The following is a 16,717-nucleotide window of genomic DNA, read 5'->3' on the forward strand; positions in this document are numbered from 1 at the left end:
TCATGGTGGCGGTACTGATAAGTAGTAAATAGTTCAGTCTTCTCTTGGTTTCAGTCTGTTTATCCTATTAGTGTAACATGTCAATTTTCAAAGACTTCAAGGTCCTGAATTATCTGCACATCGTTATTTTGTAACACTCAACACACAGTCACTGAGAGCTTGATTATGATTACAAACAAATCAGCTGAAATATCCTAAAAGCAAAAAGGCTTAATTTGTAAATTTTATTCTGTCACTTTTTCTTCTTCAGTATTATCCAGATTAATTTGAACATTTTCTCAGTTTCTCAGGTTTCAATCTCCAGGGTAAAGTAAATAAAATACATCTCTAATACAAATGTACGTATGTTGTAGTTACAGTAGGGTTTCTTCAGAGGGATTGAAATGATTCCCCTGATGTAAATATGTTTCATAGTGGATCACTACACCCTCCCATGTGGTAACCTATCATCTCAAGCTTTAATGATCCCATACCCTTGTTGACGTTAGCAAACTTTTACTCTGGGGAATTTTCTTTTGTTTCTTTTGTCAGCTGTTCTAAAGAGAAGAAAACTGCTCAGTCTTGATTTTTCTGCAGATGTTGAGGATTTTACTGCAAAGTTCAGTAACACGACATTTGTTTTCAATGTAGTCAGAGACACAGAAACAAGAAAATCAGGCAGGCTGCAAAGCTTCTTGTTCTACTTTAGATTCTCAATAGCAGATAAACACTGGAATCTGAAAATTTTAAACAACTTTGTAAGAGTGTAATAGCTTACAATTTTGTTACATGGACATGTTTTTCCCTAAAAAAGTCCCATATGTTTCTAAACAGAAAGAGGTGAGAATACAGTAAAAAAAAAGGTAGGGATGAGAACGAGATAGAAAGAATTAAAGGGAAAAAGTGTGGTAAAAACGTTGGTAGCTGGTGCTCATTTTCCCCAAGGTAAGTATAAGATTACATTTTTCCCAGCAAGTGTAAGATTATTATATTCTCTTGCTGTCACTGAGCCATATGCAGTATTTCCTGCTCCAGAAGCTGAGAACCTGCTGAAATTTCTTGGCCTCTCTAAGCCAACAAACCTTTGAAGCCTTGCTCCGTGCCAGGGATGGGAACTTCGTGTCACTGAGCTGCGTGCACTCTGTGATCCCATCCCTTGCCTCGCAGGCTGAGAGTGGAGGATGGGCTGTATAGAGATGTTGGGGAAGGAGGAGGAAGTGCCTTTCTTTAAAATCCTCCACACAGCTTATCAGTCAGGAATAGGTATTCATGGACTAGGAATGAACAAGACAAACCCAAGAGGCCCAGCAGGGTCTAAATAGTATGCATAATAATATATGTTTTTAAAATATCTAAATGTCTTGCAATGGACAAGATCCACTGTGGCTTTCTCAGGTTGTTGGAGCTTTGAAGGACCTGCTTCGAGTAACATTCTCTTTTAATGATCTCCTTCAGCCCTGGATCACTATACATAACAGGAATGCCATGACATTTAATTCATGAAAATATTTCTGGTTTCCAGTGCATGCTGTAGCAGTCCTATTGATTTCAGTGGAATTGCTTAAGGTATATGTCTGAGTAGTATTTGAGCCAACAGCAATGTAATTTTTTCCTTCTCATTGAAAACACCTGCTGAACACAATAAAACTTCAGCCTTTGTGCAGTATATTTGAAACATTCAAAAGTGAAGGAACAGCTCTATTCAGTAGTGAGAGCGCAGCTTAGTAGTGTTAATGCTGTTTCTGAAATACATCAATTGCAGTAAACTTTAAGGATACCTTATACTTGGCAACCAGCAGGATTCTGGGACCAAAAAATAGGAGAAAATCAAGTTTGATTTAACAAGAGCAATACTGAAATTGTATTACTACTGGATGAGAGACTTCCTTCACCAAACATGCTTGCAAGACCTGTAATCAATCTTAAAGAAAGCTGCCTACAACGGCTAGTGCAGTGAATGCCAAACAGAATTGAGTGTCAGGCAAGAAAACTGGTAGATATAGGCAAAAAGGTGTAGCTGTAAACTGGTAAGTATGAAAAAAAAATTATAATTTGTTATATATGCCTTTCAGGCCATTGTCTAGTGTCTGTATTCTGGTAGTAAACAATGATGATTGCACCTTGTTGACTGATAAGAGAGATGAACTAATCAATTTAACACTCTCTTCGTTTAGCAGTTATGTTGAATAGGATATGAAGTCATAGGCTAATTATCATTAAACAGAATTTTAGACTTTCTTGGTGAAGTACATTCACTGCTGGAAACTATTAAGTTTCTTCCTGGTGGTCAGAGACCAGGTTCCAACATGATTTTTGCTGAGGTGTATTCAACTTGATAGACTTTTACAGAATTTTATGAAACTTTTAGCTGATGTGGGGAAGACATCATCTCACAAGTTCAGAGGCGCATCCATCACTCTGCTACTTAAACAGAAGTGAGAAGGTAAGTCTATGTGCATAGAATCATAGAATCGTTTAGATTGGAAAAGACCTTTAAGATCATCAAGTCCAACTGTTAACCTAGCGCTGCCAAGTCCACCACTAAACCATGTCCTCAAGCACCACATCTACCCGCCTTTTAAATACCTCCAGGGATGGAGACTCAACCACTTCCCTGGGAGACCTGTTCCAGTGCCTGACTACCCTTTCGGTGAAGAAATTTTTTCTAATATCCAACCTAAACCTCCCCTGGCGCAGCTTGAGGCCGTTTCCTCTTGTCCTATCCCTTGTTACTTGGGAGAAGAGGCCGACCCCCACCTCGCTACAGCCTCCTTTCAGGTAGTTGTAGAGAGTGATAAGGTCTCCCTCAGCCTCCTTTTTTCCACGCTAAACAACCCCAGCTCCCTCAGCCGCTCCTCATAAGACTTGTGCTCTAGGCCGTTCACCAACTTTGTTGCCCTCCTCTGGACACGCTCCAGCACCTCGATGTCCTTCTTGTAGTGAGGGGCCCAAAACTGAACACTCGAGGTGCGGCCTCGCCAGTGCTTAGTACAGGGGCAAATGTTAATTATAAAGCAATTTTCTTGATCATGATTTTGTGGAAATAGCCTGCTTAGGTTATCCTAAATTGTCACTTCAAGTATACAGTTGAGAATTTTTTGTCCTTGGATACAGAAAGTGCGGAGCTACAATCTGAATGCTTTGTACGGCTAAGCAATTTCAGAAACAAGACCAAAATCTGGATCTTCTGTATGCCTTTCTGTTCTCACAAGGGCTGGTGATACTTTCAGAGGGTCCCTTTTGGAAATTTTCTGGCCAGAATAGGTTGTCCTGCAAAATTGCTCCAAATGTTTCATCAGTTTTGTGAGGGCTAAAACCATAGAAACCAATGAGCTTCCAAACCTTTAGGTGTCTCTAATGAAGTAAAATGCACTGTCTCCTGGCTCCTATTTTGTATAGTGCCCTGTTTGCTTATAGGCAAAGGAGTGTATAAAAATTTTATGACACCTGACAGACAATATGTTTCTCTGCTTTCCATCAGCAATGAAATCTTTGTTCAGGACATATTTGTTTCCTGATCCATGTTATTTTCTTGTTTAAGAAGAGGGAGAATTGAGCATCCTTTTTCAGGAACTTTAAAAAATGTGGATCTTACTGATTCATGTTTTGTCCTGCTTCAAGGAAAGAAACCTAGTGTGCCACCAGGGATCAATACTAATGAATATTCCCTTTCAATGCCGAAGTCTATGTCTAAACAAACTGTCTAAGTTAGTTTTCTATGAAGTAACATTACAAGGGCTTCTGAATTGTGAAATAAATCCAGACAATTGAAAGTCAGGAGAGCTGTTCAGGTGCTTTCAGTGAGATGGTGTATTAAGAAGCAAGAACATTTTTGAATGATGGCTTTAGCATTTCTGTTATGTATGTGTGATAGTTGCCACTTTAGGAAATTCACCCTCAGCTAAGGCATCTTTGAAAGATCTTACAAACTCAGTGGAGGCATAAGCAGCCAGTTGCAAGGTGTCTAAAATAAGGATGCAGAGTGTCTCAAACAAGGATGCAAATTGCAATTAAAATAGACTGACCAACTCATCTGATTGATGCCATTCTACCACAAAAATAAATTAAACCTGGTAAACTTTATTTCATGGTGGCGAGATCAGTCTTTAACCAATCTACATTTATTGATGTGGAATTTCTATTGACGTGTGGGTGTATGACACTTCTCAAGGGAAAAAAAAAAAAAGCAGCAAAGATATTTATTCTGGTCTAATTGCATTCCAAACAACTTGTGTCTTATTAGCTGAAGGAAAGAGAGCCTAAAGCAAATTTTGAAAAGAAAAATTATTAGGTCAATCTGACATCTGCTGTGTGGGAAAACATTCCTTGGGAAAATGTGACTGTACAGATATCTAGGATCTCATAAACAGAATTAATCGTAAGCATTTGTTTGCTGTCATCAACAATGGCGGACCAGCAGTAGTATTTAACTACAAGAACAGCATAAGACCAGGGAGAAAGTGCAGTATTGTTTTTCTGAAAGAGTTCCTGTGATAAAACTAACTAGGCATTGGAGTTATTGCTTCCTTGATAAATGCATCAGAATATCATATCTGAGATGTTGAAAGCTTGCTTTGCATGAAAGCTGCCTTTGTAACTACTCTGGCTTAGCATCTTGCGATTGCTGGAAGATCATTCACCTTTGGATTTAAAAAAAAAAATATGCATGCGTAAAAATACAAGGATGAAATGATTTTTTCTAATGTGCAGAATAAAATCTGAATTTTTCCTATTAAATGAACTATTAGACAATTTAACACTGCTTTGCACAGCCCCAAAAAAAGAGAACCCCAAACCAAACTAAACCTGACCTCATGTGTATTGTGCCAAATACCAAACCTTCTGTGGAGGTTTTTTTTTTCTTTTTTCCTGTCTGTTCCCTTTCTTGTTTTCTGCTTCTTCCTGTCTTGCTTGTCTTGGTTTAGTATGGAAGCTTTCCCAGATGGATGTTGTCTTTAATTACCGTACCAATTATTATGCATATCTGTAGTGTGCTGTGCAGTTGTTAATTAGGATTGTACAGGTAGTAAAGCTGAGGTATTAAAGTCTGTTAAATTGTAATTTTGTTCTTAAAACCCAAGTCTTATCACAGAACTCTTCTCATTCTTCCATGCCTCCTCCTGATGTTGCTAACCTCTGAAAAGAGCTTTTTAAATAGTAATGTTTGCAAAGTGGTCAAGATAAAACCAAGTGTAACTTTATTCTTGTGGTCTCTGATAGTTACCTGGTTTTGAAAGCTTAGAAAGTGAACCATTTTCTGCACATTTAGTGGGCTGAACCAGCTCACTTTGGGGTAGAAGAACTTTATTGCTGGTGCAAGGGTTTTGGTCTGCAATCTTGGTTTACGGAGGTGGGGAAGGCCTTGAAATTTAGTTCTGTTCACCACAGTTTTCTGTTTTTCCAGCTGTGCTATCAGTGCGTGTTTATGCTCAAATTAACAAGACATTAACATAAGGGATGTTATAGCATCAGCTAAAGCAGGGCATTCTGCTAGATTACTGATGCGTACCTAGTGCTTCTGGAGGACAAAATTACCTCTTGCTTGGGTCGTGCGCTCTTCTGAGCTGCTCCCATTGCACTGCTGCTGACTGCCTACTTCACTGTGCATCAGGCCTCGCTGAGAATCACGGTGGTAAAAATACAGCTTGCAACAGCCTCGACTGAGCAGTACAGTCAAGTTAATGTATGCGTGTATAGTGATTTCTTTTCAAGAGTTCATCGCTTTGTTTTTGAATCTGTTAAGAGCAATGTTCGCAAATTCAGAGTGCCGGAACTAAATCATACACGTTTCTTGTACTACTCTGCGTTAATAATTATGTCAGAGATCACAAAAAATTACCATAATCCTCTTAAATTCTGTGAACAGCAATACTACCAACAAATGGGATGGAGAGGGTGAGACTTATTCATGTATCATCGTAGATTGTATTTGATGTCTAAAGAAAAAGTGAACTCCGACTGAAAAGTTTCTAGTGGCTGGAGCATTTGTATGATCTCTTTCACAAACAGTTGCTTTCTCCCAGGGTGTTTATTTCCCTCAGTGCAGACACTAATAAGACACTTTCCCCTATCTGGCTGTTTTCCCACACAATATGCCGTAATAATTGGGGACCTTTATATTCAAGCCCAGAATTTTTCTGTGAGATTTAACTCTACAGCAAACTACTATTTATTGATGTACTTAATGTCTCTGAATTTATTTTAATGGTTAATCTCTCTCTTTAAAAGCTTCATATTTTGCAGAGATGGAACTTGATTTACAAACAAGAGATTGGTGTGTTTGTGCCTTTTAAACAAACAGAATTCATGGCTTTTAAACAAACAGAAATACACAATTTGAGAGTATTTTTCATCAGCCTCCTGTTACTTTCATATATTAACTAATCCTGTATTTTCGCTATTAAAATAATTTGTGGGAAAAGCAGCTGTTCCAATGATTTTCCCTGTATTTAGCTCACAGAAACTAAGTCGTAAGGGAAGTATTGTACTCTGTGCTATGGATAAAACCATAGCAAAGTGGTGCCAGCTCTGAGGTGTACGTGCATCCTATCACTCAGCATGTACCCGGACCTTAAAGACTGCATCTCCAGAAAAGCAATTTGATTCACTCCAGGTTCACAGGATCACATTTCTTCCTTTACTCTTGGGGGGAAAAAAAATGGTGTCTTGTTAGGCCTTTGGTTTCTTTTAATATGGAAAATTATTTTCTAGCTCATTGCGTAGTAATTTAACTTGTGTCTAGATGCATTAACAGAGTATTTGATGCTATTTTTTCCATTCTCCCCCTCATCCTCCTTCCCCTAAAAATATCTTCCATTTTTCCCACCAGTTCATAATCACTGAATTGCAAATCTTATATGTGGAGTTCTAATACCAAACTTCCCAAACACTTTGTTTATCTTTCTTCTGAAAAAATGGCATATTGATTATCTCTTTTTTATTCTGAAAAAGTATTGTCTCTAATAATTGTTCCATAAAACTTCTCTTTATTGAATACCATAGGTGTTATTTTTTCCTTCCTGGTATATTAGCATATTTCTTTTAATTTCCTCACAGAAAGAAATCAAAGTTTTTTTCAATGTAATGACCATCTGTCTATTTTCATGTCTTGTACCCAGTAAAATGGACACAGACCTGGACGGAGGCTTCATATGTTACATTCATACAACTTCTTAATAAAAGAATGATTCCTTTATGATAAATAAACATAAATATTATAAATAAAGGAATTCTTCTTTATTATAAATAAAGAAATTAACAATGAATTGCAGGGCAGGAGCGACACCTGTGTATCTCAGGTTATACAAATGAAAGCACGGTATTATATATGTGTGAGAAGTTTAATGTTGGGTTGATGGCATTTGTAACATCTTGCTCAGACTATGAAATTGCATTGTGAAGGATGTCAAAGAATAGGAAGTCATTAATTGCTCTTTCTCATATTGGAGCACTGAATTATGTTTTTTATGGTGGCTGAAATAGAGATTATGTAGACTTTCACACTGTGTAGTAAGCTTTAGATTTGGTGAATTTAATTTATTCTCTGTCTATCATTGGAAACAGCAGTGGGAGTTATGTCTCACAATGGTGTGAAAGCCATAGGATTGTGATGGTAGTCATTTATACTAGGTATATTACAATAAATTAATTTTGTTCCAGTAGAGAGAGATCACCAGTATGATTTACCCATGCTTTTCAGCATATACATACATGATTTGGGTAAGAGGATGCAGGGTTGAAGTTAATTTGAAAAATGGGATTTTTTTTTTAGGGTATGAAGTTATTCAGGGTGCTAAAAGTACTGAGTAACTGAGAGATAAAACAGCTGACAAAGTTAATACTGGTAAATGCTGACTGCTTTATATGGGGGAAGATGTTTCTAATTTTACATATACAGTAGTGGACTCTTAATTAGTTGTTAGAGGTCTGGAGAGAGATATTGGTATTACAAAATATAAATCTTTGAAAATGTTAGCCCAATGTTTAGTAACCATCAAGAAACAGGTAAAATGTTAGGAAGTATTCCTTTCAAATAGACAGAAGACCCCTAAATCATCCCTGTGTCATTCTGTAAGTCCCCGTTGTGTTTTCCTGAGCTGCAGTATTGCCTGCAGTTCTGGACTTCTCATCCTGGAAGGATACAGTGGGATAGAGGAGGTAGGAGCAGTGAGAGTGACCAGCAGTGCCAAGTGGCTTCCTTGGCCCCAACAGCAAACCACACCAGACCTCTCAAGCCAGGAAAGGTTTTGATGGGGTGTGAAGGGCTTGTTTGAGGGATTTGTAGAACCACAGGCTCCATAGATAAGGTGAATAGAGGGCATGAGATGAAATTAATGGTTTCCAGATTAAAAATAAAATAGAGATAGTTTTTCTCATAATATGTGTTTAAACCGTGGAACTCAGAGAATGTTGTGAATGCTGAAGGACGGTGGCTCATGTTTAAAAAACAAACAAACAAAATCTAAAACTCACCCTTCTCCCTGAAAGTGTGGGGAAGAAAACCCTATCCTAGTCTTTCAAGCAGAAATGTATCACCACTGATTCAAGCAATGTTTGATCCATTGGTTACTGAAAACTGAGAGTATACTCCAGGGAAAGCATCATTATGTCATTACTTGGTTTTCTGTTGTTCATATCTTCTGTTGCTCACTGTCAGAAGTCCAGTAGTAGGGGAGATAGATTTTGAGCCTGGCTTTGGCTGTTCTTGTAACTGGTATGTAGATTCGTCTGGTCAAGAAAGATAACATCACTGAACATTGCTGAGTATGTGTTATATATTGCATTGCAAATAACAGAACTACCTTAAATAGTTCAATTAAATTTATGCACATGTTCTGAATGTGTAAATTACTGGTATATCATTTGATTGGGGGTAAGAGAAGACTAGTATTCACTCATAGTTGTGAAATATATTATTTTACTTGGTATCACTCAATTTTGAGGAGAAATCTGTATGATTATAGAGAGGTCTTTCATTGGAAATTGGGTCTTGAATCTGTTATCTACAAAATGTTTTTTTTTTTTTTTCTAGCTTTATTGTTTAAAAGTTCATCTTAAATGGCAAGATATGAAGAGCCTTTGCTGGTGATAACATTGAAATACTTGTAAACGTGGCCTTCTCAAGGGGCACCTTGAGATCCTTCCTTCATCTGGGGATGATTTGGAAGAAAATGTAGCGTATCTGCTATTAAGCAGCCTAGGTGATACTATGTCTGTATCTGACAGAGATATCTGAATATCCACTCAATAGAGGTGTATCAAATACATGTAAATTAAGGGCCACGAATATAAACATATGATCTTTCTCTGTGAGATTAAATCTATTTGGTGACTTAAAATTAATTTCCAAAGCATAGTAATTTGATTCCTAGTATCAAATAAAATGTTACAAATAGTTCCCTTCATGTTTTCAGAAACAGCTAACCAACTGGAGGTTGGTAAGGGTGCATTTAAGCTGCTTTTGGTGTGGTTGAACTGGAAGTTGGAAACTCTTCCTTGCTCTGTAACTGTTTTCCCTTGATTTTCAGAAATACTACTCAATGTTTTAGCTAGTGATCTGGTATTGTACCTGTGTTTATTTTTACATATTTGAATTAGAGCAAATGCACAAGAGTCTGCTTGCATTTGAAAGGACAAAACATTACAGTGTTTGTGTGTGTGTATATGTACAAAAATATAAAACCTTGTAATCTATGCACTTTTAACGTGTTATGCCAGATGACATCAGTGATATTCTTCTGTGCTTATGGTCACAAGGCTTTTTTTTCCACATCCAAAGAAGCCAACGGGAATAGCATCTTTGATCTTCAGAACAGAAAGTCTAAGTCTACTCACTAACTTGCTTGTATATATATATAGGATGTTGGTGGCATATATTTGGTAGCAAAGGGCCTTACTTCTCAGACTGTGCAATACTAACAATTGCCTTACTGAATTGGAATATATGTGTAGGAGAATGATATAGGACTTGCTGGTTTGGCTGGCCTGTGAATTGACTTATGAAATGTAGGAAATTTTGTGTTCTTGTTAAGTAAGGACAGAATTCTTGAATAATTTATCCTAATTTTAATTCATTTTTAGATTAAAAGTTTAAAAGATTGTAAATGCACACCAGTCTCAGGATGTTTCGACTACTTTATTGAACCATGTTAGAAAAGTTTTGTAGAAAGGTGCAAAAATTATTTGAAGTGCGGTATCTTGTTCTTCATTCAGTCTAGAAACTTCCCTGAGTGCCTAATTATTTGTTTTGTTTCCTTTTAGATGAATCGACTCCTAAAGAAGTCAGCAGGGTAAGTGCTACTCTCTATCCCCTCTAAAAAGAAGTGTAGTCTCTGAGGCCCACTGTTCACTTGAGATGATTTTTGTGCAGTCTCTGATCAAGATTTGACTCTATTCCCTGGACATAGTGGATCTCCAGAGAGAAAAAAAATGGTGTACTGACTGACTAGAGAACAGTTAAGGGAAATAAATATTAAGAACACTTGATTGGCTGTAAATAAATTAAAGGGTATTTTGCATTAACAAATTTAGAGTTCTCACAGTGCTATTTTTGTGATCCAGTTTTAAAAAGGTACTTCACGGAAACCAGGAAAATCATGGGACTTTGATCTTAGGCATAACAGCAGACTATTTAATCAGTGTTACTGCCTCAAGGGATGGCAAGCATAAGAGGAAACAAGGGAAGGAATATGCCCTATCTAATAACTCCCTTTGAGATGTGCTGTTGTACAGATGAGCTAAATTCTTTAATTTGAAATATTTTGCAGTGTACTGTATGAAATGTAATGTAAAATCTTAAAAAACATATTCAGTAATAAACTCCCAACTCTAGTCTTACATCTGATTGACACTACAGAGTATCAGTCCATGGCTGAGGACTACTTAGGGGGATCTGTTAGAAACCAGTGCCTTTGCTGAGAATAACAAAAGATCAGTACAGGACAATCCATTGCCCTCAGATGTGTCCAGTGAGCCTGAAGCACCCAAATGTTATTTCATGTAAGATGAGGGAACGACTTACAGCTTTCTGAGGTGGAATCATAGTCCTGTTTTGCTCCTCTTCTTGAACGTCTCGCATAAACTGTTTCACGTTCCCGGGAGAAACACAACACTGTCAGGCATGTATTAAAAATAAGGCTGATTGAAAGACTGCAAAAGCCAGCTGGGTGGTCTTGCTCTCAGTAGAAGTCCTTTGGAAAATACTAGGGTATGGAAGGTGTGGAAACAGGCTGGTAGTGGAAACCTCAGTTTGGTAACCCTGAGAGCAGAGGGCTGGCATAAGGGGAAACTGAACTTCACGTCCTACAAGTCTATGAAAAAGAGATTAAATGATGTCTAAAATGAGTTTATTCAAGAAGAAGATCTCCATATACGTGATGTGCTATGGATGATGTATAAGAGTGTTGATAATTTAGGTGAAAATTAATATGTTTTACTAATTCATTAACTTATAGCACGTTTTTTGGTCACCTCTTAGTATTCAACAGTTATGGTAGTTCAGTAAATACCTATCAGTGCAACCAAATATTATTGTTATTAGTATATCTCTATATATTGTTTTGATTTCAAAATAATTAAGGATCTGCCTAAAAATCTCAGAAGCAGTTGTTATTATTGTGGAAGACAGTTCCTTTCAACTGTCGTTAATTTGGTAAATAGATTCACATTTTACCTAAAACTCTGTAAAATGGAGAAAAAAATCATATCTAGGTTACCACATTTGAGCTATTTAAGGCAAAAAAAAAAGCAAGCTCTGGAACCCTGAATCTCCCAAGTCTGCCCTGCCAGTCACCTCCTCTGTCTCTCAGACATGCTGGCCCCAGTCATCTCAGCCCCCGAAGTCATATATAGTGACTCAGAGTTTTCCTGAAGATGGATGGGCTATCATTTCAAGTCCTGGAGTCAGTGGGCTGCAGAAGATACTTCAGATGTTGTTAAGTAAACGCTTTCTCCCTTGTTGCTTTTTTAGCTATCAGTCACTGTGCACTTGGTGTGTATACCGTGTTACACTACTATTTTTTTTTTTTAAAGTACAGTACTTGAGGGCACTCAGTAATGCACCATACTACAAACAAACATGTTTGTTAGTTTATAGTATTCTTGAATAATGCCATATATAATAATGTAGACCATTGTAATACATCCTCTTTCTTCAGCAGCATCTCAAACAGATGCCAGTTTAATTAAAATCTGAACATAAATTAGAATTTAAATTAGGAAAGTTCTGTACGTGAGTAATATTTTTCAGACAAAAAGACATGTTCATGCTGACTGAAGAATTATGAGTTTTAAAGTCATTAAGTGTTATATTTTTAATTCCGGAAAATGTCTGCAAGAAGCAGCTGATATCATAGGGAAGCAGAAATAAAGGTTAGTGAAAGGAAATTTATTGCAGAATTAAATCACCAACTGGTTTAAAATATTATATTAGTTAGGAACGAAGGTAGAAATATGCTGAAAAAATGTGGTTTTCATGGCTGGATTTCCCCCCCCCCCCCCCCCCCCCATCTTTCAGCACTGGGCAGAGTGAAAACATGAAAACATTCATAGTCATACGCTGTGACATCAGTTGCTTCAATAGTCTCCTTTTCTGTTGTGCTTACATAGGACAACAGAATTAAATTGGGGGAGGATATTTTTTGTTAAATTTATTTAAGCCCTTTCTCCCCCCAAAAAGCCTCACCTTTTTTTCTTTATAAACATACAAGATTATAGGATTGTTCTAGGGGCTCTAAATAGTGAACTTGTCATTCCTTTGCCTTTTTTTCTTTTTATCAACAAAATGCAGTGGGATGAATGGTCTCCAGAATCTGAAAAAAATCTTTTACTTCTTGAATTATTGGAAGGTATTTTCAAGGATTTGTATTGCAGTTTCACACTTTGAAAATTGAGGAAGTTCTGAAAAATGTTGTTATATAGGAACTGCATTTTTAATCTTTTGCCTTTTAGCAGCTTAGTAGAAAAATGAAAATAAAGTAACAGTCTTGGCTACCAGCATTACATTGGATGTTTTTGAAACAAGGAGAGAGCAGGAGAAACCTTCCACATATTTTAAATTTTGAGATTTGTAGAATAGAAAAGAAGCTTTTCAAAATTTATTGTCTTTAAATCTGGTCTACTAATGGCAATTGCATCAATATTTTGGTGTTCAGAAGTTATATGTAAAGATACCTTACATTGGCCTGACATAGTAGCTGATGGGTGGGAGGAGGAAAAAAAAAAAAAAAAAAAAAAAGATTTCCCAATTCCTATAGACTGCTTTTGGCATGAGAACAACTCTGGTTACAAAATATCTCATGAGCATCTGTGACCAAACAGTGAACCTGTGAACTTTTTTCTGCATGCTAGATTCCAGTGTTTATGAAATATATGTAACTAGGGACAGAATCCCCTTTTGACATGATGTAGTATTGGTAACATCCTTGGAAATGCTGAGTTTCTTTTGCTTACTTATTGTGCAGATGTGTGTTGGCTGATCGCATCCATCCCAGCTACAGAAGTGGTTTTCTGGGCAGAGGGATTTCAGAAAGAAAACCAACTGTTGAACTATTTTGATGAAGAAAACTTAAGCTAAATTTTATACTTTGGTTTTGTTGTTTTATCCGCAAAAGAAATGAAAATAGCGGAGTGTGAATTTGAGCACTAAGTGCATATGTATTCATGTATATCTAGACTAAAGATATATTTCTTTGACAGTATTAGTGAAAACAGTGTGCATTGGAGACATGTTATTCTTTTCAGTTGGCAAAAATAACCCCATTCCTACATGAACTATAGCCAGGATTCTGTTCTACGTGCTGCTAAGTTTCCCATGATCACTGTGTGCTCTTTTGTACCTCAGATTCTGAAGTTTACACAAAAATACTTAAAGTTCCTGATATGATCGCAGTGAAATTAGCTGTTGTTCATTTTGCTTAATGACTTTCCATTCCGTGTTTACTTGAACAATACTTCCAGTGAAGCCGCATTTTGGCAAGGACCTTTGCTTTGTAAACTCTGGCGATGCCAACAGCAATTCACTTTGCAGAGGTTTACCATATAAACACCAGAAAATTATTACCTAGCAAGTGACTAGCACATTTACAGTACTTTATTCTTGGAAACAGGAATAATACTTTAATCCTCTCCTTTCCCCTTTTTGGACTTGGAGCTTTTGGCAGCTGCCTTGGCACCAGCTAGGACCCAGCACAGTATGTCACCGACAGTTACAGAATTAGCAAGAGTGTTTTCAGTAAATAGTTGCAGTAATTGCATGTATCTTCACCGTGCAACTGATAATAAAAGTTTGGGCTTTTTATGACACATTGGCAAAGCAAGCTCATTCTTTGTAGTATTTCCTTATTAAAGATGGGATTTAAATATTTTCACACAGTCCCAGAACTGAAGATTGCGACAAATTAATGAAGTTAGGGGAACTAGAAGAAATATATATATTCAGCCTTTAGAAGTGATGCAAATGGCATTGCTCCCATTGTCATGAGAAGAAAATGCTTGTATAAGCTGATTTCTTTATAAAGAAAATCTTGTGGATACCATGGTAGTGATAGGCAACAGTGGTAGGAAAATGAGGAAGTTTATTTTTGATTTTGTACATGATGTCTTTAGAGTGCTTGCAAGTCAAGTATTAGGAGGGAATGTGATTTTATAAAAAGCTTTTTAAAAAGAGGAGAAGTATTCAGCCTTGTCAAGTTAAAATGAAGCTCATTATGCTGTTTTATTATATAATCTGGAGAGGTGATATAATTGAGATATGCATGCAGTTTTATAAGCCTTACAGTTGATAACAGCTTATATGGTTACTTCTATACAATAATAATAATAATAATCTTTTCTTGTAAGCCAAGCCTTTGCTTTTTTATTATGTATTTTTCTTGTTACTAGTGAAGCAATTTATTTAAGGGTTACCATTTGATATCAGAAAAGGAGCCGATGGAAAGATTAGAATTGGATGCAAGTGAATGGGGGCTATTTGACAAGAAGCTTTTCCTAGGGAAGGTGTTCACCATCTCTCCAAGGCTTGGAAATCAGCTACGTAAACAGGCTGGGAAATGCATGCCTTCAGAATTAGTGAACCGTTTCTGTGCAGAGTGAGAGCTGGTTTGCATCTTTTGACATAATAGGGCCCATCCTGCCAAATGTCATCTCATATTTTCCTTTTTTTGCTTTTGTCGTGAACAGTGTTTGATGTGCGAACAAACAATTCATTAATACCGGTGTACGGTGCCACAATGCTAAACTTTATTTACCGAGCAAGTTCTAACCTGTGTCCTTTCCAGTCAAAACAAGAAGAACAGACGTCAGGCAAATGCGTGTAGAAGCAGTTTTCTCTGAGGCTATGTACAAGCATTAAAATTAATAATCTCAGCTAAGCCTGCTCTTTATAGCTTCTTGTTTTCCAGTGTCCAAGTTTAAACAAAACTGGTTACTCAAGCCACCCTGGTTACCTCTTCTGATTTTTTGGAACAGACAGATTTTTCTGAGCTTCGTCTTCAAGCTCACTGCTTCTCTGAAAGCCAGCTCTGCACTGTAAGCTTGCTTACCGCATTCTCTCTACTTTTATTTTTCAGTCTGAGGATTTAACATCCTTTGGCTCAGCAAGCACTTTATTCCTTTTCTGTATTTTTCTTGTGCCCTTTTTTTTTCAGGGGTGGGTGGGTGTGTGTGGGTGTGTGTGTGTGTGTGAATGAAGTCCAGACCCATATTTTTGGTTCTTCACATGTGCAGTTTAGATGTGTTTTCACTGTCATCAGGACACAGTTATCTCTTGGTTATCTGTGCCCCAAAATGAGAAACACCAGTTTCTATGCAAGATGTGAACTAGCCATCAGTGCAGCTAAACAATGCAAAATATTGCAGCCAGTGAAAGTACCAGGCCTACAGAAGGCAGAAGTACACCTAAACATACATATCAAACATGTACACAACCTAACTTACATACACATAAAAATGATCTGAATAAAAGTTTGTGTCCTTTTCCCAATTTTATTAGTTGGTTTAATTAAATATTTTGGCTTTTTTTCTACAAGCATTCTTTTCTTTATACAACTGGTCATCAGAAATGCAATAACATTATTATAACTAAAATACAATAATTTCTCGTATTTAAAGAAGTAGATGACTATTGTGATACTTACAGGTCTGGCCTTTTTTTTTTTTAAATAAGTTGTCTGAATACTCATTACATTCCATGTGTGGTGACACATGGAATGAATCTTCTAGGTACTTTTAAATAAGATGTCTCTTACAAGGCTGCCTTTGCCTTCAAGGGCTGGATTTGGTTACCAACACGTTCCTCTTTAGTTATGCATCCTTTAGGGGGAGAGGAAAAAAGAAAGAGGCAAGAATATACTTCAGTTTAAAAATCTGCTTATTACGTGGGCAAATAAAGTAATGGTCCCAAAATTCTTAAAGGAAATACAGTATTTCTTTAAAAAAGATACAGTAATTGAGTATTGATGATCTTCCCAGAAGATAAATTATGGAGGCAATGGGAAAATTATATAGAGTGAGTCTCTTAAATCAGGGTGGTAACTGTGGATCTTGTTTTTTTCATAATGCTACCTGACAGGAAGGGAAAGCTGATCTGTTTCAACAAAAAGCATAAAACAATTTAGTTTGTTTATTTATTTTTGTGGCTGCAATGCTTGTTTTTAAGAGCTACAAAAGTGTTGCTGTTGGGAATTCTTTTTTATGAAGAGGGTATCAACGGCATTGAGAACTTCCATATGTAAGACCAGTC

At 36.9% G+C, this 16,717-nt stretch overlaps 1 protein-coding gene across 1 annotated transcript in view; it reads left to right on the forward strand.

The window, feature by feature from the left end:
• PDE10A (phosphodiesterase 10A) overlaps positions 1-16,717 on the forward strand; it is a gene marked incomplete at its 5' end in the record, with an annotated part of 194,711 nt that overhangs the window by 105,916 nt on the left and 72,078 nt on the right. Inside the window, one exon of the mRNA XM_082306315.1 lies at positions 10,240-10,268. Within this exon, the coding sequence (XP_082162441.1) occupies positions 10,240-10,268 (29 nt within the window). The remainder of the gene's footprint in view (positions 1-10,239; positions 10,269-16,717) is intronic.

The sequence above is a fragment of the Platalea leucorodia genome (assembly GCF_965183815.1).
Source record: "Platalea leucorodia genome assembly, chromosome: 3".
NCBI lineage: Eukaryota > Metazoa > Chordata > Aves > Pelecaniformes > Threskiornithidae > Platalea > Platalea leucorodia.